Source organism: Lytechinus pictus, chromosome 10, assembly GCF_037042905.1.
Source record: "Lytechinus pictus isolate F3 Inbred chromosome 10, Lp3.0, whole genome shotgun sequence".
Taxonomy (NCBI): domain Eukaryota; kingdom Metazoa; phylum Echinodermata; class Echinoidea; order Temnopleuroida; family Toxopneustidae; genus Lytechinus; species Lytechinus pictus.
This window is the reverse complement of record NC_087254.1, coordinates 32,636,371-32,659,298: the sequence shown is the minus strand read 5'-3', so window position 1 is coordinate 32,659,298 and position 22,928 is coordinate 32,636,371. Positions and strand designations below refer to the sequence as shown.

The following is a 22,928-nucleotide window of genomic DNA, read 5'->3' as shown; positions in this document are numbered from 1 at the left end:
CGATCTGTACTCTCAGTTCTTGCAGCAGAACGTGTACCTCGAAGACGCTGACATCAATCATGAAATCGTGTCCGATCTCACGGAAAGATTAGAGAATGGCATGGAATTCCGGAAAGCCGTACAGAGAGTGTTAGCCAGGCATGGTTCACAATTCGATGGTTTATTCCAGTATCAAGGTGACGATGACGATAATGATGATGGTGGAGAAGAAACGGAGGGTGAAGATGGAACCTACAACTAAAGGCACAAACATCAGCTTGTCGAATAATCCAAGAAAACGCCGTCAACATAAATGCGGGCATAAATGACAGTTTGAACTTCATTGTGTTCATATTTTCTGAATGCCATCCATAGACATGTGTTACAATCCAATAAGTTAAGCGAAGGAAAAGAAAAAAAACGAGAACTTCACTTTAATATTAACAATGAACAGTTAATTATTTTGTTGTGACAACGTAATTTGAGAACATATCTTACATTATTTTTACCTTTGTATCAAAATCTGCTGTTTATACACTAATTGAACCTATCTACATTGAAATGGAATAGAATAAATGATAGTAATAATAAAGAATCATCCTTGACTGTATAGTGTTTCATGTTATCACCATCTGTACTGCGGATGAATGAAGTTGATTGAAAGGAGTCGTCTACGGGTTTCAATATAGTATACTTTTGCGGGTCAGAGAGCCGTGCAGGTCATGTGAGTTAAAATGAAAAGTATGGAGGTATGTACAAAACAGTATGGAAAAGTCAGAGAGTTTTGATGGGGGAAAGTCTGGAATGAGTAGAGTTTGAGATGCCACTGTTATCAGGATTATAATCACATGTTGGATTACCAATAATTGTTGTAATAAGAGACAGAGAGAGCCGGCTTTCACCTTGAATAGGATATCCCAAGTTCATGTTCTCGGTTTACTCCCATCATTTATAGGCGAGGGCGCGGGAGATCACCCCACGCGGAGGTTAATTAAATTTCCTGTAGATCGAGTCCCTACGTGGACTCATATCCAATTAAGATGGCGTCCCCACGCGGAGTCATTATCCAATTAAAATCGCGTCCCCACGCGGAGTCATTATCCAATTAAAATCGCGTCCCGCGCTTCATTATCCAATTAAGATGGCGTCCCCGCGCTTCATTATCCAATTAAAATCGCGTCCCGCGCTCCATTATCCAATTAAAATCGCGTCCCGCGCTCCATTATCCAATTAAAATCGCTTCCCGCGCTCCATTATCCAATTTCCTGTTTACCGCGTACCCAAAGGTCAAAGGTCATGATTGACCGGAAGGTGGGGTCACGGGGTCAACAGTGACCGGAAGTTGGGGTCAAAGGTCATGCGGTCAAAGGTCAAAGGTCAATTAGGTATGAGGTCTCTCCCATAACTACTCTCCTAGATCTTCAAAAAGCATTTGATACAGTTAATCATGGCATCTTATTGAAAAAAAAATACAAATAATGGGTTTTAACCAGGCTACTGTACCATGGTTCAAATCCTACTTGTCGAATCGACATCAAGTAGTGGCTATTCGCGATATTCGTTCCAAAATTATGCCTATAACGTGTGGAGTTCCACAGGGAAGTATTTTAGGCCCAATTCTATTTTCAACTTATATCAATGACATGTCTATTTGTATAAAAGCTGACTGTAAATTATTATTGTATGCAGATGATAGCGTACTACTTTGTTCAAATTCCAACCCAAAATTTGTTGAGGAAAAACTTAGCGAACAGCTGTTGTGTCGATTGGATGACTGATAATAGATTATCGTTACACTTAGGCAAAACCGAGAGCATTCTGTTTTGTTCTAAAAGTAATTATAAAACTTCATTTGAATTTGAAGTATCATACAATAATAAGATAATTCAGAGGAAAGAATCTGTAAAGTATTTAGGCATTAAGTTGACTAGCTCCCTTTCATTTTCATCTTTAGTATTCAATTGTGAAAAAGGCGAATGCCCGTTTGAAATTTCTGTACAGGTATCAAATTTGTATGGATCAAAAAGCAAGGCGTATTCTCTGTTTTGCTCTTATTCGGAGTTTATTTGACTATGCTAACATTGCTTGGTTTAGTGGCATAAGCGAACTCGATAAAAAGAAGTTGAAAATTAAACAGAATAAAATAGTTAGATTCATTAACTGTTCTGGTCCCAGAACCCATGTTGGCTACACCGAACTCTCTGGAGCAGGTTTTCTTGAAGTCAACAAAAGTTCAAAACAGCTTATTTTGCACCACGTGCATAAAATCTATCACAATAGATCGAATCATTACATTGGATCAAACTTTAATCTAGTTACCGAATTACATAACTATAATACAAGAAACAGCCATTTCAACTTTTGCTTACCAGAAAGGGTAGGTAGTATTGGTAACTCCTTTTATTACAATGCTATCAAACATTGGAATTCCCTTCCCAATGATATAAAGGAAATAGGAAACTTTTTGCATTTTAAGAGGAAATTGAAAGAATATCTTTCACTTGAGAGTCAAAGAGAAGATGCAAATGATATGTTATACGGTTGATTTAGCCTGAACACTGACCACGTTCTTTTCTCTTCTCTACCAGGTATTATTATTTATTTTACATAGTTTGATTGAAGCTTCGATATGTCCTTTCTTGTATTCTTTCTATTTCTTTTATCTTCTATTCTCCTCTTCGTGTTGTTATTGTTGTCGCCGTTTTTGCTGTTGTTCTTCTCCTTGTCTTCCTCATCCTTTTCTTCCGTCTCCTTCTCCTCCTCCTCCCTTTCTTTTTCTATTCATCCTCCTTCTTCTCCTTCTTTTCTTCTTTTTCTTTATTTTCTTGTATATATTATCTATATATCTTATTTATTGGTAATAGTAAATTCTGATTTTTTTTTCTTCATTTTTTTAATATGTAAATAGTATAATTTACCACTTTATTATCTTAATTCTGTATGTCGAGGACCCCACTGGAAATAAGCTTTCGAGCTTTCGTGGGTCATCCTGTGCAAGCCTGTTGTTGTAATGCTACTGTATATATGTTATGGTGACTTGCCAAATAAAATCAATCAATCAATCACGGCACCCCTACTTTTTTTTTTTTTTTTTTTTTTTGAATAATATTTTATTTTCTTCCTCTTTCAAATCAATAAGTTTACAATCACAATTCATATAAATAAAGATTCTTTGTATGTATACAATCAATAAACAATCAAACAAATAAATATATCAATATCAATGAGTTTACGAATATTTTTTAAATGATTACAAATTAAATTAAACTGCCAAATTTCTCTTCTATAACAATGTGAAAGCAGAGGGGAAAAACCCGTATCAATCGACAAAAAAAAAAAAACGTACTTTGTAAAAAATGACTTTTTCCCTGAATAGAATAGAAATAATCTCTTTTGCACATATTAATTGTACGAAAAATAAAAAAAAAAGGATAAAATATTATTTTAAAGGTTAATTAGAGGAAGGTTATCCTAAAACGTCCCTACACACTCACCTTACCCCCATACCCCCTCCCCCCTCATCTCTCTCCCCAGACACTCACACAAGCTCACTTCAAACCACCACTACTCACAGCTCCCCCCCCCCCCCCTCTTCCCCGTCACAAAACTCACACATCCATCTACACACGTACACCCACACACAATGCATCCTGCTCTGGTACAATTATCTGTATTTGAACAAATAAACAAAACAGAAACAAAATGAAGCAACCAATACATCCATAGTATTAAGAAAGGTATGCATTGATTTGTTCCCATTTCCTTAAGTGCACCCCCAGCTTCCCCTTTTTAAACGCTATTTGATATTCCGTATCTCTATACTCTTCAACCAAATGTGTCACTTTCTGTACGGTTGGCAATATTCCCTGTTTTCTTGAACTAAAAATGATATACTTAATTAAGAATATAATACAGTTTATTAAAGCTACTCTTGTAGTATTTCCAGATATCCCCATGAAAATTGTTTTCCAAACGTCACTGCCAAGTTCATTCAGTTGAAATATTTTACTCATCTCTTCCCATAATCGCTTAACTTCAGGACAATAAAAAAATAAATGTTGGTAAGACTCAACTTCTTTTTTACAAAAGGAACATAAATTATCTGTCTCAAAACCGAATTTAAAAAGTTCCCTTTTTGTGTACACAGCCCCTTGTAATTGTTTGTATTGAAATTCTCTGTGTTTATTGCATAGCATTGCACATTTCAGTCTCAAAAATACTTCTTTCAGTTCTCCCATTCCCAAATCATATTCGGATTGCCCATCTGTAACATGAAATACATAATCAATTTGAAAATTTTCAATGAAGTGGTCATATATTCGTCTAGATTTTATATCACATAGTTTCTGAACATGCCCACATATCATCAATTGAATTTCAAAGTTGTCTGTATCCATTTCCATAAAATCATTTTGTATCCACTCTTCTGTTATTACTGAAAATATCTTTTGAATTTTGAGCAAGTTTTCAGATTATACCAGTATGAAACTGGTCTTAATTTACCTCCAACTATTATATCCGAGACCTTAACTATACCTTTCTGAAATAATTCAATATAAAAAAAGGTCTTATTATTAAGGCATAGACGCTTGTTATAAAAAATAATGGGATTACTTTTCCCTCCAAAATGTCTACACTTATCCAATTCGTGCCATGCCTTAAGCATATCTATGTAAAATAATGGTATACCTTTTAAATTCATTCTACTCGTATCATAATCACACAGAAATATGATTCGACCACCTAAAGAGCTAAAAAAATATTCGAAGGTTGCTTTCCAACCCGAACTTTTCCCTCCATCCAGCAAACGTTTAATCCACATTATTCGTTGGGTCTTAACAAAGACCTCAAAATTTGGAGCTCTCAGTCCTCCAACAGAATAGTCTTGATATAGAACCTTGCGTTTTATTCTATCTCTTCCTCCCCAAATAAAGTTAAAAGAAATTCTTTTTATTTCCTTAAAAACGTCTTTTGGGACTGTCATCAGGGAAGAAACATAATTTAATTTTGAAAATGCATACATTTTCAAAAGTTTTATTTTACCATACATCGTAAGATCTCTCTGCTTCCACCAACCAATAAGTCTTTTAATTTTACTCAAGATTTCTTTATAGTTCAAGTCATCTTTGACTTTACAATCCCGTGCGAAACATACCCCTAATATTTTAATATGTTGTAACCAATGTCCAAGAAGTGGTAAACCAGGTCTATCTCTTTCTTCTCCCAACCATAAAAAGTTTGTTTTATCCATATTAATCTTCAATCCACTTAAATTTTCAAAATCTGAGAATATTTTCTTTACTCTATGGATCGAGTTCATATCTTTTAAAAACAATGTAATGTCGTTTGCATACAGAACTTGTTTTATTTCCCGTTTCCCAAATCCTATCCCTTTAATATTAACATCTCTCCTAATATAATGAGCTAATAATTCAATCGCTATGATAAATAAATATGGAGAGAGTGGATCCCCCTGCCTTACTCCTCTATTAACTTCAAAATATCCCGTAGAGTGCCCCCCGTTCAACACACAACTACTAACATTATAATAAAGAGTTTTGACCCAAGAACACAGATTTTTCCCAAACCCGAAATGTTCTAAAGTTTTGAATAAAAATTTATGAGAGATACAATCGAATGCCTTTTCAAAATCCACTGCAATTAAAAAACCTAAGGGTTGATACAAAGACTGAAAAAACAGATCATCAATTAACCGAACTGCTTCCCCAATATTACGATCTTTGACATAACCCACTTGATCACAATGAATAATATCTCCCAAGACCTCTTTCACCCTTGTCGCTAACACTTTTGACAAAATTTTATAATCTACATTCAAAAGAGTTATCGGCCTATAGTTTTTCATGTGCAAAGGATTTTTGCCTTCTTTTTCAATTAGAGTAATTACCCCCTGTCTCTGCGAATTTGACAACATTTTAACTTCAAAACTCTCATTGAAAGCTTCAACTATGATTTTCCCTAAAAGTGGCCAAAATTTAAAGTAAAACTCTGCGGTAAAACCATCATTGCCAGGCGATTTATTCCATTTCATTTCCTTTAAAGCCTGAAAACATTCTTCATGTGTTATCGGATATTCACAAAACTCTCTATTTTCTTTACTCAATTTGGGTAAATCACTAAAAAACATGTTTTCAATATCATCATTAGTTTCAAGATTTTTACATGCATATAAATTTTTATAAAACTCCCGAATGATTTTTATAATACCTTTGCAATCTCGCACCGTTTCCTCATTTTTATTATAAATCTCCTTAATCGCACTTCTCCTTTTTATCTTACGTTCAGATACCGGTATGTCGCCCTCTCTTGCGACAAAAAGTAATGCGATTAAAGAGAATTAGAAGAAAAAAACTACAATCAGCCTGAAATAAAAAGGGGGAAGCACCATGGAATTACAGGACTCTTTCTACATCAAAGCAGAATATATAGAAACAGTAAGTGCCTGGTTTTGTTTTCCTTCTATTTCATTTAAATTTTCTATGTAACTTGTGCAAAAAGTGTGTTTTTAGATCCATAGTAAATCAGAGTGTTAATAAATCGTTGTCCCACCCATTAAGATTTGCGTTGTGTCGATTTGGCTCGCACAGCTCAGCTGCAGTGCCAGTGGCAGTGCTTTCAAGTTTGGTGTTGGTGTTGAGAGCGTGAAAAGGCTGCTGAACCGTGCTCCAACACTGAGCTGGGTTCAGAGGACCAATCGATCGCGTTATCGATACTACGATAGCCTATGTCGTCACGCCTCTGCGCTGCGCTGATGGAAAATGTTCACTTTAATAGAGAAAAAATGAAGTTTCAGATTTCACTTAAGTTAAGCAGTCAAATTTTCTGAGAAAGTATTCTATAAAGTTTTAATTTCCAATAGAAAAATCGCAATATTGATAAAATTTTGTATTTTTTTCCATCATCAAAAAAATAGAATAGTAAATTGCAAAATCTAAAAAATTTGGCTATTTTTAAACAATTTATCTTTCCTGTCTCTACTAACAGTAACAGTAACAGCAAATAAGGTCCCAGAGGTCTCTTTTAACTTTTGAATAGTTGATTAATGTTTACATCAACAGAAAATCATTGTTAAATTTTATGCCATTCATCAATTTTAGAGAAATTGATCTTCAGATTTGTGTGATTTCTTTACCATTATCAATGTCATGTCCGTTACGTTTTTCACTTAAAGTTTTCACAGCTTACAGGAAATTTGTCTGAATGTACTGCAGATTCAGATTCTTTGTTAGAATTAAACCCCCTACCATGTGTAGCAATCATTTTCCCTTACCACTTCTCATTTTCATAAAAATGGCGTAACGGACATGACACTTTGCGTAACGGACATGACGCCTTATGACAAAAGGCATCATTCACCAAAACAAAATATTAGGCTCAGTGTCACAGACTGAGGTCACTCTCAATTGCTTGAGGATAGCTGGATGTAATAACTCCTAGAATTTGCATGTCATTCAAGCTATTTTTAGAAGTTGGTGAATGATGAAAGTTCAGCTCTTGTTCTGGTATATTTTTCTGAGAATTAATGGTATGCCACATAATATTAGGCTAAGATGCATCTAGATCTGGCAACATACTCAGATCACAATCTGCATCATTTGTGTTTGAACAATACAATTGATTATCTTAGGTGCTTGCACTGACACTTTAGAGCATGATAAAATACTAACTTGTGAATTCATGAGATCATTGATGATATTGCTTCAAAGTATCTGACTTTCACCAACCTCAACTTGTTCAGTGATGGCATTTAAAAATAAGTTTTTATTCAGATATCTGTGTTACATGATGTAGCTCTATGAATCCATGAATCTACAGTGGCACTTTTTTGCAATATCACAAAGCAAAGGGGCTGTGGAAGGAATGTGGCGCGATAAATTAAATAAATTATGTCATCATAGTATTTTGGTCAGCCAAAATCACGATTTGAATGATGTATCTTCATTTGTACACAAGCAGCGCGGACAATGCAACGAAATTAGAGACAGCCACATTTGTCAGCAAGCAAAATCGTAAGATTTAGAACATCCATGATCATGAAAGAATGATTATAAATTTATACTCAGGATATTTATTTTGAATGAAAAATATCTGAGGGGCATTTTCACCACAGATGGACACAGAGGCAAAAAAATCAAGTTGATATTCATGTAAAATGCTTTATGTTTTTTAATAAAACAAGACCTGAAGTTTTTGAGACAAATTTTTTTTCCGACTCTGGCAGCCATTTTTTATTTCAAAATGGCTGCCAAAGTATGGATACAAATTAGTGTTGAAAATAGTATATTGATACATATTTTGTTTTGACAGATTTTTAAAGAACAGGTTTGATCATGATGGTTTCGCCTGTGATTTAGCTTGCTATTATAACACTTTTTAAAATCCCACAGAAAGAAACACCAGTAATTCATTCATCTGATAAAAAAACATTGATGAAGTATGTGATATGGTATGTAATGTCAGTTACCGAAAACATGAACTTTTTTTTCTCATTTCCTGGAAAAGAGGATATATTATATGAAACTTGGTAGATTTCCTCTCTAGGTAACACCCCTCCCTTCTATACCAAAATTAAAGATTACCAATTAACAATAAAGCCATAGGGTACCATTAAATATATGTAATGTCAGTTACCAAGTGGAAAATGTAATGTCAGTTACCGAGATGCAATGTCAGTTACCATGATAAAACGTTGGTTACCAATATTGAAATGCAAATATGTGGTCAATTTTATGGTGAAGAAATATTGTATACTTGTTATTTAAGTCAAGTCACACCAGAAGGAGCTTGCTATTGACTTTTAAAATGTATAGTTCACAAGGAATACTATATGAAATTATGAAGGAAGTTGCATTCCCATCGTGCAAAAAAAAATTACTATGAAATTGTTTTGTACATGCACTTACCAAGTAAATAATTGTTTGTATCAGACAATTTTTTGTTTGGTTTTCGGGGGGGGGGGGGGGGGTAGGGGGTACTTTTCCCAACCTATTGCCTAAATCTGCAACATTTTTAAAGCTTAACATTGTGATGAAGGGGATTTTCAGGGTCCCTTTTTTAGTTTCTAGGATTCTTTTGAGCATTGCCTCGCTAAAAGTAAATTCCTGGTTTTTATACCTGTTAGTAGTGTGGATGTGTGATACAATTTTGTTTTTGGTTTACAAGTATAGATGAAAAGTGAAATTTGACAGTTCTGATCAATGTTGCATGGATCTACTAAAACTGGTGTTTTTTTTTCTAATTTACAAATAGTTTATTTTTTGTTGACAGCTTAAAAAAGAAATTAGCAAAGAAAATGATTAAACAAATTATGAAGAGAATTGAAATCCGACAAATATGAACAAGCATTGCTTGCACTGACCAGAATAGAAATCAATAAAACTACATGGCTGCATGAGATTCGGGGGAGGGGTACATGTAGCCTCGGGGAGGAAACCCTTATTCATTTTTGCCTTTTTTGAGGGGAGGGGGAGGTTGGAGAAGGAAAAGGTTTAAAAAGTCAATATAAAACTGATGAATATATTATGGGTGTATAGTCAGAAAAATCCATGCGTACAGTCAATGCAATATCAAATTACTATAGGAAAACATGTAGCTGCTATGACCCACCCCCCCCCCCCCCGAGTAAGTAAAACATACATTTCTTATCTTTTGATAATTAAAAATGTGAAGTATTATGAAACTTTTATGATTTTAAAAAGCCTTACATATAAGTACCAAGAAAATTATGCCTTTGAAAATCATATAGCACTGGTAAATGTTAATGTGTATTGTCAGTTACCGACAAGTAATGATAAAAATGTTCAAATCAAAGAAAGGAATTGAGAAAAAGAAAAAGTTTTTCATTGAAATGTTCCTAAAAACTTGGGTATACTTCCACATCAAGCTCACTTTCATGTGAAGCCCTGCACAGAAGATACAATGCAATGATTCCACACATTTGACTTCCATGTGTTATCTCTATGGCAAATTAAGTGTAATGTCAGTTACCGTAATGTCAGTTACCAGCATGGTTGTGGAAAAATTATCATAGTCCCCAAAAGACAAAAACGAATTTTTTAATATTTTGACACATCTTAACCTAGTAACGGAGGTATATTTACATATTCAAATTATTACTCTATCTACTCAGGGACATGGGATATTTCAATTTTAATGAACACCCTGAAATTGCATGTCCTTTTGCGTAATGTCAGTTACCGATACATTTTTGCTTGCTGATGCGTAAAAAAATGTGGTTACATAGGAAAACTTAGTATCAGAGTATACAGCAAGGTTCACTTTATTAACTCTATCAAAAGCAAACTCCCATCATTTGTTGTTTTGGAGATACACACAATGAAAGGTGTGAAAACATTGTGCCGTGTAATGTCAGTTACCGTGAAAATGCCCTGAGGCGATTTACAAACATTCCGATTACCTTTACTCATACATAATCTATAATGAAAAACTGGTTTCCAGGTACTGCTATTAAATTTAAAAAATACTTTTTAATATTATTTTTTAAAATCTTAAAACTGACATTAATACTAGTACATATTCTTTATCATAAAGTACATTTCATAATATGTTCATCTTGGATTTATACAGGTCTGGTACATTTTGTTTTCTTCTCACAAAGAATGAGATTTCATTTGGTCTTCTCAGTGTGCCGTAGTGGTACTATAAGCATTGTATTCTATATAAAATTATCATGTAGCTTATAGCTATTAAATTAATAATACTGCTAATAATATCTACATGTTTTTCCTAAGAATGTTAGAAAAGGTACTTTGCTGTTACATAATTACATTCATTATTCATATTTCTTTCATTTTGAAACTAAGAAGCGCTGATGAAGTTCACTTCGTAAGGGTGTCATGTCCGTTACGATAGTATATATTGTCACATAGTAAGCCATGAATAAAAAATAATCTTTACAATCAACTTTTTCTCTTTTAATTAGGTGTGGTGGATGGTAGTAACTGGAAAATACTCATTAACTGTTGTTAACTGGTGTAAAATAATTTTTCTAAATATTTTTTTGTTTTATAAATATTGTACTAAAAGCCCCTCTCTCAAATTGCAAAATAATAGGAGATATTACAGATTACCAGTTATGATGTGTGTCTCTAACCTCTAGCCTTAACATGTAAACAATTAGACTTGTACCATATCTTGTAATAAAATAATTATAATCGCTTACAAAAAGTGGACGAAACTGTCATGTCCGTTACGCTTCATGTGTCAGGTCCGTTACGCTACGCTATGAATACATAATGCACTGCAAAACTGTTGTTAAATACCATTTTATGGATAGAGCATGATCTTAAGGTTAAATTAACACCAACATCAGGTGCATGCAATCTAAGAATTCACAGGAATTTTTATAACCATTAAGAGGTAAAAATGCTTCGTCCATTTCGTGTCATGTCCGTTACGCTCACAAAGAGTGCAATTTCTCCGCAACTGTTCAACGAAACGATTTGAAATTTCATGTGTATGTAACTGATACTTAAATGTGTCTGATAAGCTCAGTAACAATTATCAAAAGACTGCAAATTCTACTGTATAAACCTTTGAATTACAAAAATTTGTCTGAACGTCATGTCCGTTACGCTGGAATTGACCATAAGCAAAAAATATAGCCATTTGGACTTTTGTATTCTTTAAACACGTTTATCTAGAGACGAAACAAAATTGCCAATCTGTCGAGGCTATCAAGACATGTAATACCAGAATGCATCACGAGTAGTGTTTTGTCCATCCAGGTGGATGAACCTCTATGGCTTTGTGATATTTTTTCTTTTTCGATTTGTCTCGATCAAACACCATTGAACGAACCAAAGGAGCGACGGTCACCTGAGGTGGAAAAATCGTTGAGTTTTTATTCATTTTTCATATGATTTTCAGCACTTAGATTATCTTTCTAATATAAAGTTATGTTAAGTATCACACTTGATCTAGTTTGATAAGGTTGTGATATTTGGGGGCAAGGGATGGGGACGAAAATAGTCGATGTTTTTTTTTGTCCATGCTATAGTGCCGAGAACGAGGTTATATTGGCTATATAACCTCGTTCGTAGGATGAGTGCACAGTACTTGAAATTACCCAGTGGGTAATTGTGACAACACCGTACTGAAATGATGCTGATGTTAGCCCAGAGGACTCTGTGATATTTTGTTTAATGATTTTGATATTGTCATTACATCACGGAGCCCACTTAAGGGTTCATTACATGCCACTGTGCACGGGAAAATCAAGGCACGATGCATGCAACTCTCTCTATGAGCTGATCCTTTGACTTCTTTGGAGATTCCTGGAGTCCAGATAAAACACTTCCATGCGATTGCACAAAATTACAAAATCTTAAATCTAATCAAATTGTTCCATTTCACTTACCGATCGATAAAAGTCCCTTTGGTGACTTCTTTTAGCACCATGTTCCTCAGTTTTCTTGCTCTTGACGTCGCTGCCTGTACCATGGCGACAACATCAATTTTTTACCTAAAGAGGGCACGCGATCTATATTCATATCAAAGACACGACAAGGGAAAGACTAGGCACCTTAACTATTTTACACGTAAATCGACGCAAAGCATTACATGAAGTCTGTGAAGTGTCCAATCTTTTCATTGTATAGACTTTGGTAGACCGTATTATTGACAACGAACAAAGCTTGTATTGCTGGTTCGATCAAGATACGTACAGTAGATTTTTTTCTATTTATTTTCAAATTAGCCATCGTTTTAAATTATTTGCAAAAAGTGTAATCATCGCCAATAATAATCTTAAATTATGTTTTTGAAGGTATTTCATTTATTGGTGCCCATCAGTACTGGTGCCCATATTTAATCAAGTAGTCATAAGAATTGCTCATTCAAAGAATTCAGACACAGTTATAAAATTACCAAGGAGCTGAATCAAGGTTGTGAAATTCATTAGCGCCACCATCGGGCTTCCTTTTATTGCCGTAGGAGAGACATGCAAAGTCACTTTCCAGGCCGAGGGAAGCAAATTTGCTTTTTTTTGTATGATTTTTATTTTTGAATTAGAAAAAAATATGACTTTATGGCTACTCACCAGAAAGAGCCCCCAGTGAGTAGCGAGAAGGAGTTTCAGCAAATATTACTTCTGTAATGAAACGATGTTTGCTGACTAGAATAGAAATCCAGGGCCAAACGTGGTTCGGTGTACGAGGTTAGTATAGCATACTAAGCACTACGTTGACAACGTGATCAGTCGACTGATATGCCGTTCTCGTTCACTCATTCTAAAGCTCTCTATTTTTACCTGTTAAAATCAGAGAACAATAGATTCTGTCCACTGAATCAATTGTTCTCTGGTTTTAACAGGTAATAGTGAGTCAAAGAATTGTGCAGCTAACATCTATTGCAAGGCAACGCTACTTTTGCTTTTTGCTGAAACCTACGTATCGACTTGCCCAAACTGAAAACTGCTGCCTACAAAGCCATGGTACGTCCACTTGTAGAGTATAGCAGTTCTATTTGGGATCCTTCTACCAACCTCCTGATACATCATCAGGTTAAAATGGTCTGGTGTCGAGCGGCAAGATTTATAATGTGAACAAGTGAGATAGAGCAGCCTATTAATCATTATCGGTTTCTATTTTCGTCTCTCCTTACTTTCTTTGACCCTAAGCCAGTCCTAACTTAGTTAGATCAAATATTCTGAAACACCCCATTCACGCTAATATGAGGTTCATCAATGAGCCTCGCACAGGCAATGTGGGGCTTTGGAATGCAAATATGGTGAAAATATGTGTAAGCAAAAAAGAACACTTGACGGATGCAAAAAATAAGATTGTTGCCTGCCTTCGTTCATTCTCAGTCCAGTCATTCTTCAGGAATCATCCAAACAATTCAAATTGCAATGAAAGCAACATAATTTGATCTATTCTAATTATCTGTTTTGTATGTTGAACATCTGGGGCCTGTGACACAAAGCTAATCATTGTAGAACATTCTTCTACGATTGATTGCATGTATTGACTGCAATGTACAATTGTTCATTAAAATCAAGCTTACGATTAATCACTTACCTTTGTGTTCTGGGACCCTGGTAATCTGGGATATCCTCCTTCAAAGCAACCTTCACAAAACTTTAAACTTCTCTTGTTGTTTCCCCCTAGGCATCCGGCAACAAAGTTAGTAAGCAGTCTGTGTTATGTGGAAGTCAGAACATTGTATTGAATGGAAAGGTAAGAAATCAGACTCTATTATCTCAAATCCATAAGAGTATTTTACAAGAAAATTGTTCACGGCTTCACCAGTTAATGTTGAATATTAGCAGATGCATAATTTTTTTTCTCTGTGTAATATTCACTTAATATTTCTTTGAAACATGAACAATTTAATGATAGTGTCATTTATTTTAATGTCTAACTTTTGTAGCTTTGACCCACGTATATGCATATTGCACATGTAGCATTCTTTTCTGTGAATGTTGTCATATATTCCTTGAAGTAAAAGTTTCAAAGCGCAATTTTTCTGGAAATAGCCTACATGTACCTGCAAGAAACTTTTATGCAAGCAAGTCTAACTCGTGTAACCATGTAGTACATGTATGCCTCATTTTCACAAAGTTTATGAATCTAGTAAACTACTCTTTGGGACAAATTTGAATCCTTTGCTGTAACGAAGATAAAACTTACCTATTGCCTTCTCTATGGTATGTATGTTAATTGGTCCATTTTCTTCTGTTCTTTAGTCTATCATCCATGCAGAGTGTATAATTCGTGGTGACCTGGCTAATGTTCGCATTGGCAGACACTGTGTGATCAGCTCCAGAACGGTCATTAGACCTCCATTTAAGAAATTCAGCAAAGGGTAAATTGGTTTACTTTTACTCAATGGGGGGGGGGGGGGGGGTGGTTGATGCTGTTGACAAATATTTGTATGCCCTATTGCAAATCAAATGAATCTCTGATATGATATATTGATCATGGTATTCATGGTTTGTACTTAATCATTTGATGTAAATTCCACCCAATTCAGCTCTTGGTTGACATTTACATGCACATGTAGTTTTAAAGTAGCATGCCATGGACAGATATTTATGTAATCGGACTTATATCTATACAATGATGATAAATTTTCTCTTTAGTGCTAGCACTACAGGCATTGCTAAGCAACAATATTCCTTGTATTATGACTGTAGGCTATAGTTTTCACTCATTCATACCAAGCAAGTATTTTCCATATTATCTCAAAGATCAAAAAGAAATAATATATTTTGTAATACAAATTAATGTTGAGACTTAATTTAATGATTTTTTATAAACAAATCAAATTCAGATTGGTTTCAAGAAGGGTGTTGGTTATTAGAGCACAAATCTTGTTGCTTGACTGGGCTCCAAAATGGGCTTTTTAGTGTAGAAAATGTTAGCATTTGTGGTCATTTCAAAAGCTTAACATCAAGTGATGTGAATCCAAGCACAAGCATTGATTACTGTCAGCCGTTATATCAGGTCCTTGTTTTTTCCCCAGCTCCAACTTCTTTGTTTAACATCACTCACAGGCAAAGTCATGCAGTACACTTGATCTTCTATATATCAAATATTTTTAGCACCAAAAATGTGCATGTTATCCAGTGAATTTTTCATTAATTTTAAAGTTTTTCCTTTTTTCATTTTTTAGGGTGGCATTCTTCCCTCTTCATATAGGAGATCATGTTTTCATTGATGAAGATTGTATAGTCAATGCTGCTCAAGTCGGCTCATATGTACACATAGGAAAGAACTGCGTCATTGTAAGTAATTTTGATCATCTCTTAATAGGGCTATTATAATTTCCCCAGTTTTCCGCAATATTACATAAAGCAGAAACATATCACAGAATTCTTACAATTTTCGCTATTTACAATTGCTTTTTCATGTTCTGTTTATGATGTTTAGAACACCAAATAACGTAAAATTTGCATTCTGGAAAATGTTAAAGTGGGGACCTAAAGGCTATTATGTTAAGATACTCCAAATTTGGATTCAACAATAATATTGTTATCTCTATGCACCTGACTTATGCCAATGAATTCAAACTTTGTTGTAACAAATAATGCCTGTAGCATTTTCATTTATTCAATTCACAATGAGAGCCATGTACAGTAAATTACTTGCTCAAGGGCATTATTTAAATGACTTGACAGGAATCAATCCCAAGACCTTCATGTGTCTCATCAGGTATTAAAACCTGTGGGCCACATTACCTCTTCATCATGTTTATCGTTATCTTGGTAGCCCATTAGCTATGACCGAATAAACCTACAGTGTACTCATATCAAAATATATCTGTAGTTCAGAGGTTTTCTTGATTAAGGTCAATATATGGATAGAAATAATGATTACTTGATATAAATTTAGGTTTACATGTATCTTTCCAAGTGTGTTTTTTTTTCAATGGGAAGATTGTTTTAGTCCTTTTCCTGTTACTCTGGGCGAAGCACTGTATCCTATGCACATGAATAATAGAATAATCAGCTCATGCAAACTAACACTGAAATTCTTGAATCCAATTGGCTGAGATTTGATTGTTATAATAATAATAATGACTGTGAATACCTTGAACCAGGGTTGTAATAAAAAACGTTTTTATTAAAAAAAACAAATAAAACGTTTTTTATTGTTTTAAAACGTTTTAAATCGTTTTAAAACGTTTTTTTTTCCAACGAACGATGTAATTTTCCTGTAAATCAATTAAATTATACACTTAATACAGTATGATTTAAGCTCTTGATGTTTTAAATACATTTATGGAGTAAGTAAGAGATGACTACAATTTTTGTTACTGAATTTTCAACAGAAAAATTCATATTTTTCCCAAAATTACTAAATCAAGGAAATTGAATGCCGAAAAATTAAGTTGACATTTTATAAGTTTATTCCTCATACATGTAGTCTCAGGGTTTTTTAGTCTTGTCAATCTAGGGGGTGAGGAGAAGTTGTGCTATGTAAGAAAACAACATAATCTATAGAATATAGGCTTTCAAAGCTTAATTTCATTTACTCAATATGCTTTATTTCATTTGAATCAATTATACCAATTTTAAGTAATAATAATGATAATAATAGTCCGCTTTTATATAGCGCTTAATACATTGGAACGATGTGTCTAAGCACTTTACAGATATATTATTAACCCAGTCATCGGATCAATCAGTCATTCCCGCACACAATGTATGCACATCCTCCACTCCTTGGGTAGTATTCCAGTCAGTCGCTAGTGAGGCGCACACAGTATTGGACAAGCTACAATGATTTTCGCATCCTACCGGGTACCCACAAGTGCATGAAATATAAGTTTGGGTTGAAAGAGAAATTCCAGTAATTGCAGTAAACACTGATTTCATCAGAAAGTCTGTAAAACCAGGCTTAATTGTCAGTATATCATCGAGAATCTAGATCTGGTACAGTTACATGAACTGAACTTTGTGAAATCTTAAAATCTACGCTGAAAAATGTTCACACTGAAGATCACCAACACAGATAGGCACACGTGGGACAGTGTATTATTATTGCTGGAATAAAGACCCGACGGAAGTGACCGAATCCGCGCTTATTTTGCTTATTTCTCAGCAATAACACAATTTCTTCCAGAATCCTTTGGCACATATTTTTTATTCATACAAACAGACACTTGGGTGGTCATTATATTAGATTCTGTAAAAAGTCATTTTGAGATCGTTACCAAAACTGGAATTTATCTTTAAATCTATAAATATTAGGCCCTTGAACTGCTTATTTCTTTAATTGAGGAATTCTGATCAAATTGTTTTTTTCAATGTTTTTTTTAACTTGTTTTTTTTATATTTCTTATGTACAGTTTTGTGGTTACTTTTGGGTTTTTTTTAAAGTTTTTTAATGAAAATTATTGGCAATAATTTTCCAATCATTAACAAAAAGCACAAATATTGATTTAGATCAAATGTTGGCAAAAAATTTGCATTGGCTTTATACATGAAATCACGATATTGAGCAATTCTGGTCTGACATGCACTTGTGTAATATCATGGAGCTATCAATGTGCTGATAGCTCCATGGTAATATCATAACCGCATATCCATGCATGTATCCAAAAAATAGTCTTGAACAATATGGCGTGGCCCTGCCGTGCTTATGGATTTATCATAGAAATTTTTAAGGGGGCCATTACAGTCCCCTGGGATTGTTAGGGTTAAAGGTCAAATCTACCCCAGAAAAATGTTGATTTGAATCAGTAGAAAAAATTCAAACAAGCATAATGCTGAAAATTTCATCGAAATCGGATGTGAAATAAGAAAGTTACGACATTTTAAAGTTTCGCTTATTTTTCACAAAACATTTATAACAACTCAGTGATGTGCAAATGAGAGAGTTGATGATGTCCCTCACTCACTATTTCTTTTGTTTTTTTAATTGTTTGAACAATACAATATTTCAATTTATACAGATTTGATAATAATGACCAACTTGACTGAACCAAAAAATGTTAAAACAATTGTAGTTCCACTCATGTTCAGGGAGGAAAAAACTATATTTTACATGACAATGAGAAAAAAACGACATACAAAATAAATAGTAAGTGATGTCATCAGTCCCCTCATTTGCATACCAACCAGGATGCGCATATAACTGTTTTGCGAAATTAAGCGAAACTTTAAAATGTCATCACTTTATTATTTTACATCCGCTTTGATGAAATTTTCAGCATAATACCTTTTTCTTGGGGTGGACTTGTCCTTTAAGGTTTGCTAGCTGATTATCTTATTATAAATTAAACTACTTTTCTTCATCTTTACGAAGCGCAAAGTTTCACCTACTTTAGTGTGTACCTCAAGGTTACAATGTCAGTTATACTGTCTATTTGCAAAATATTATTGTGCTTGTGCAACACTTCCATTTCATTCAAGTACTACTATTACATATTTGAGCTTATTTTTAATAGTGTTTCTTTCCCTGTCTAAAAGTGAGCACAACACTCAAATGCTTGTTAAAATGAGAAATATAGATTGATGTACATAATTGAACAGGAGGAAAGGAACACGACAAAGCAATGGAAAAAGGGAGAAGGGGGGAAAGAGAGAGGAGAAAAAGAGTGGTGTTGAAAAAGAGATTTAGTTAGAAGAAAATAATATACCACTTAAGAAATAAAAGTATAAAAAAATATATTCATGTAAAATCACATCCATGCATATTCATAACACACAAGTCTATGAGGCGTTTTAAATCACGTTTTTTTTGTAAAAAAAACGGGTGTTTTAAAACGCGTTTTAAAACATGTTTTAAAACACACCGTTTAAAACGTGCCAACCCTGCCTTGAACTGCTGAATTTAGTTCGTTAGCACTATTATGCATGATTATACATCACAGTGAGTGGGTTCAAGAAAACATAGAGAGGCATAGATTATTGAGGAAAAGTGTAAGTTTGAACGGCAGATTCGAAGCCAAATTACTGGAAGCGATATTCAGAGATATCTGACAAGAGACTTCTTGAAATAATATCTCCAGCACCAACTGAAGTAGTACTGGGCCATTGCTCATCCATGTGTTTTTATTGTTGTTTACAGGGGAGGAGGTGTGTCTTGAAAGACTGCTGTGCAATAGCTGATAATACATATCTTGCCCCAGAGACTGTTGTTCCACCTTTTACTGTGGTTTCCGGAAATCCAGGTATGTTATTCAGAAACCTAATTGTGTAATAGTAATTTTCAACATCAATATCACTGTAACCATCATTGGCAGTATCAGAATCACCACCATCAACATCATCACTAGCATCTTCATTATCCACCTTGATTTCATTATCATCTTCATCACCACCACCATCATCATCTTTATCATTAGTATCAGCACCATCATCATCATTATCATCATCATTATCATCATCATCATCATCATTAGTATCAGTACCATCATCATCACCACCTCCACCACTACCACCGTTATCATCCTCATCATAATCATCATAATCATCACCACAATCGCCCTTTGCATAATCATTGTCACCATCTTTATCGTCATCAACTGATACTGGTAGCAAAGATGTTCTTGAATTATTATGAACACTGTACAAATTAAATATAATTGGAGTGCTTTAAACACCTTGTTTACTGATTGCGCGAGATATATAAATACAAGTTACTTTGCTCAGGTCAAATCTGTTAAGACCACAGAAATCTCTTCGACTTAGAAGAGGTATATGACACAAATGTTGCATCATCTAGTGTAGAATTTGCTTTGGCTTGGGCAAACGTTTACCTACAAAACCTGTATGGAAGTGGAATTATGCAAGATATAAAATATATCATTTATTGTGTGACTTGGCAAGTACTTTATTCTTCTTTCATTTCTGTAATTATGACTGAAATTATCCATGTCATATCCTATGTCTTTGTTCCATTCTTGTAGGTTCTGTTTCAGGAGAGTTACCAGAATGCACCCAAGAGCTGATGGTTGATGTCACCAGGGGTTACTATCAACATTTCTTGCCAATACAGGAGGCTAAATGAGACCTCCCCTTTTTTTTATAGCCTACCATATATACATCTTATGATCTCATTGCTCTTCAACCAGTCTGAAGTCGAGTTGAATGAGAGAGATGATTACTGCTCGTCATGTGATCTGATGACAGCACACCAAAATCTTGCTGTTTGATTTGCCAGCAGTTTGGTTCAGTTTTTGCGATACTTTGCCATCCAATTTTACAGATATTTCACAATGGTTCAAAATCACAATGATGGTTTCGAATCTGTTGTTTGAAACTATGGTTTATGCAGATTTTATGCTTTTAATTCAGCACGTTTATTGAGAAAGAATAATGAATGCATGCTTTTGAGACAGGATGCTAAATTGGCGCTTGTTACTAAATACATTATTAATGAGTCCACTTTTTGATTGATATACAGGCTCATTGGTTCAGTAGATAGGTTTGATCAATTTAGCTCCATGTTATAAAAGCATGCAATCACTATCAGACACTTCATCAATATATGCATTATCAAGTATTATTGATGCATGAAATCTGTATGTTTTCAAACCATTCATAACATCTTTGTAAATTTAGGCTGTTGAATCCTTATGATTGCCAATGGAATTTAATTCTTAACTGGTCTGCAACTCAGAGGCTGAGAGGACATTATCTGCTTTTTACCCAAATGAAGAGAGTATAAATTCTGAATGTAAGGTGAAGATGTGGGCTTTAAAATAGTGTATATATGTATTAGATTGGTAGATAATATCAAATTAATTTATGTACAGCTCATATATATATATGCATGTTATTTATCTTTACCCATATTTTACCAGTGTATGTACTGGTGCAGTTGTATTACATGTACCCGCTATGGCTTAGAAAAGAGTCCCCTGTTTTCTGTGATACGTAAAACAGAAAATTTCACATAAAATTCAGGTTTTCAGGCAAAAGGATTTGAATTACAAATACAATGAAAATCATCAAATGCATTACAGAATCCTATTTAAAATTTGTAACTAAAATTGTAGCTCTGCCAGACCTTTATTCAATTCATGACTTCAGGTAGAAATTTAGTTCTTTACTTTTTACTGAGGAACTTACTTTGATAAAATACTTAGCAAATTTTATGTTCGAATGATGAATTAAGATAATTATTTCACCTTTGATTTAAGACAGCTATATGTATCAATGAGAGTAAAGCCAATGTAAGAATGTTGGTCTTATGCATCCTGAGTGTTGCAGAATTATAGCCATTTTGATGCAGCAGTTTACTTACGCATTATTTGGGAATGACAATATGATGTCAAATTGCTGTTCAGTGAGATTTTTCTTGAATTCAGCCTATTTAAATATAATGCTACTGTAGGTATGAATTGAATTTGATTCAAGTTTTTTCTTACTAGGTAAATGCATGTAATTTTATAAATCCAAGTATTGAATACCGGCCCTGATTATTTTTATGCATGTATACTATATGTATTGATAACATTCCATTATGAAATGCCAGCTCCATTGAACGTAGGGTTCTCCACAAATCCTAAATTTGAGAACAACATACAAATAAAATCATGATAGAAAATGTAAAAGAACAAGAAGTTATTGGTATATCATTTTCAATTATTCCATGAATCGATATTGAAGAGGTTACATTATTTAATAATATATTGAATAAAGATCAGTTACCATGGCCTGTAAAAAGTGCTGTAAATAAAAGCATACATGGAATGAACATATATTTTCAGAGTTATAAATATTCTGTGTTGTAGAAGAATGAAATTTTGCAGTTTTTTGTTATTCAGCTTAGAATCCTCCTAGGCAATTTATGAAAGAGTCCAGAAAGTTGTAAATGCACATAATAGACTTTGTGGTATCTTTATCAGTCTGGGTTGATAGCACTGCACAGAGAGAGAGAGAGAGAAAAAAAAACGAGAGAATGAGACGGAGAGAAGAGAAAGTGAAAGGAGGCGAATGGAGAGTTTTTAATCCTTAAATAGCATGCCTTTAAATTATTATTTAGCAACTTTACTTAAAGAAAACACAACTCAAGTTTCAACAAAGATATTGAAGCAAGCAAAGGAAGAGATGAAAATAGATGTGTTCTAGTCGATCTAGTGTATGACAAAAATAAAGGAATGGCACATTTTGTTTGATCAAGAGGGTTAGATCAAAGGACCCTGTAACATTACAGATGTAATTGATATTTACAATTGATTGCAAATTTTGTACATGGTCTGCTATAAGCTTCAAGCATCTTTGATTGTAGGATTGATTGATGTAGATGTCTTGGGGGGAGGGAGGTTAGACGTTTTTGACTTCACAAGTTTTACACATGTTTTAGCCCCTCCCCCATCTACAGGAATCACACAAAGACCAAAGTTGATCAAACTTTAGAGAGCTACCATACTCTTCGTTCATAACACCTATAATGATGCAATAGGAAAATACAATACTGTGAAAGGGTCATAGCTTACAATCATGACGATGC

The 22,928-nt window shown here is 34.1% G+C and overlaps 1 protein-coding gene across 1 annotated transcript; it reads left to right on the top strand.

Annotated features, from left to right (window-relative positions):
• Positions 1 to 6,308: 6,308 nt before the first annotated feature.
• On the top strand, positions 6,309 to 22,172 carry LOC129269499 (dynactin subunit 5-like). The gene is made up of 6 exons (XM_054907004.2): positions 6,309 to 6,434; positions 14,130 to 14,198; positions 14,708 to 14,826; positions 15,637 to 15,748; positions 19,539 to 19,641; positions 20,380 to 22,172. The coding sequence occupies exons 1-6, from the start codon at positions 6,387 to 6,389 to the stop codon at positions 20,478 to 20,480; spliced, it is 552 nt and encodes a 183-aa protein (XP_054762979.1). The 5' UTR covers positions 6,309 to 6,386; the 3' UTR covers positions 20,481 to 22,172.
• Positions 22,173 to 22,928: the final 756 nt, after the last annotated feature.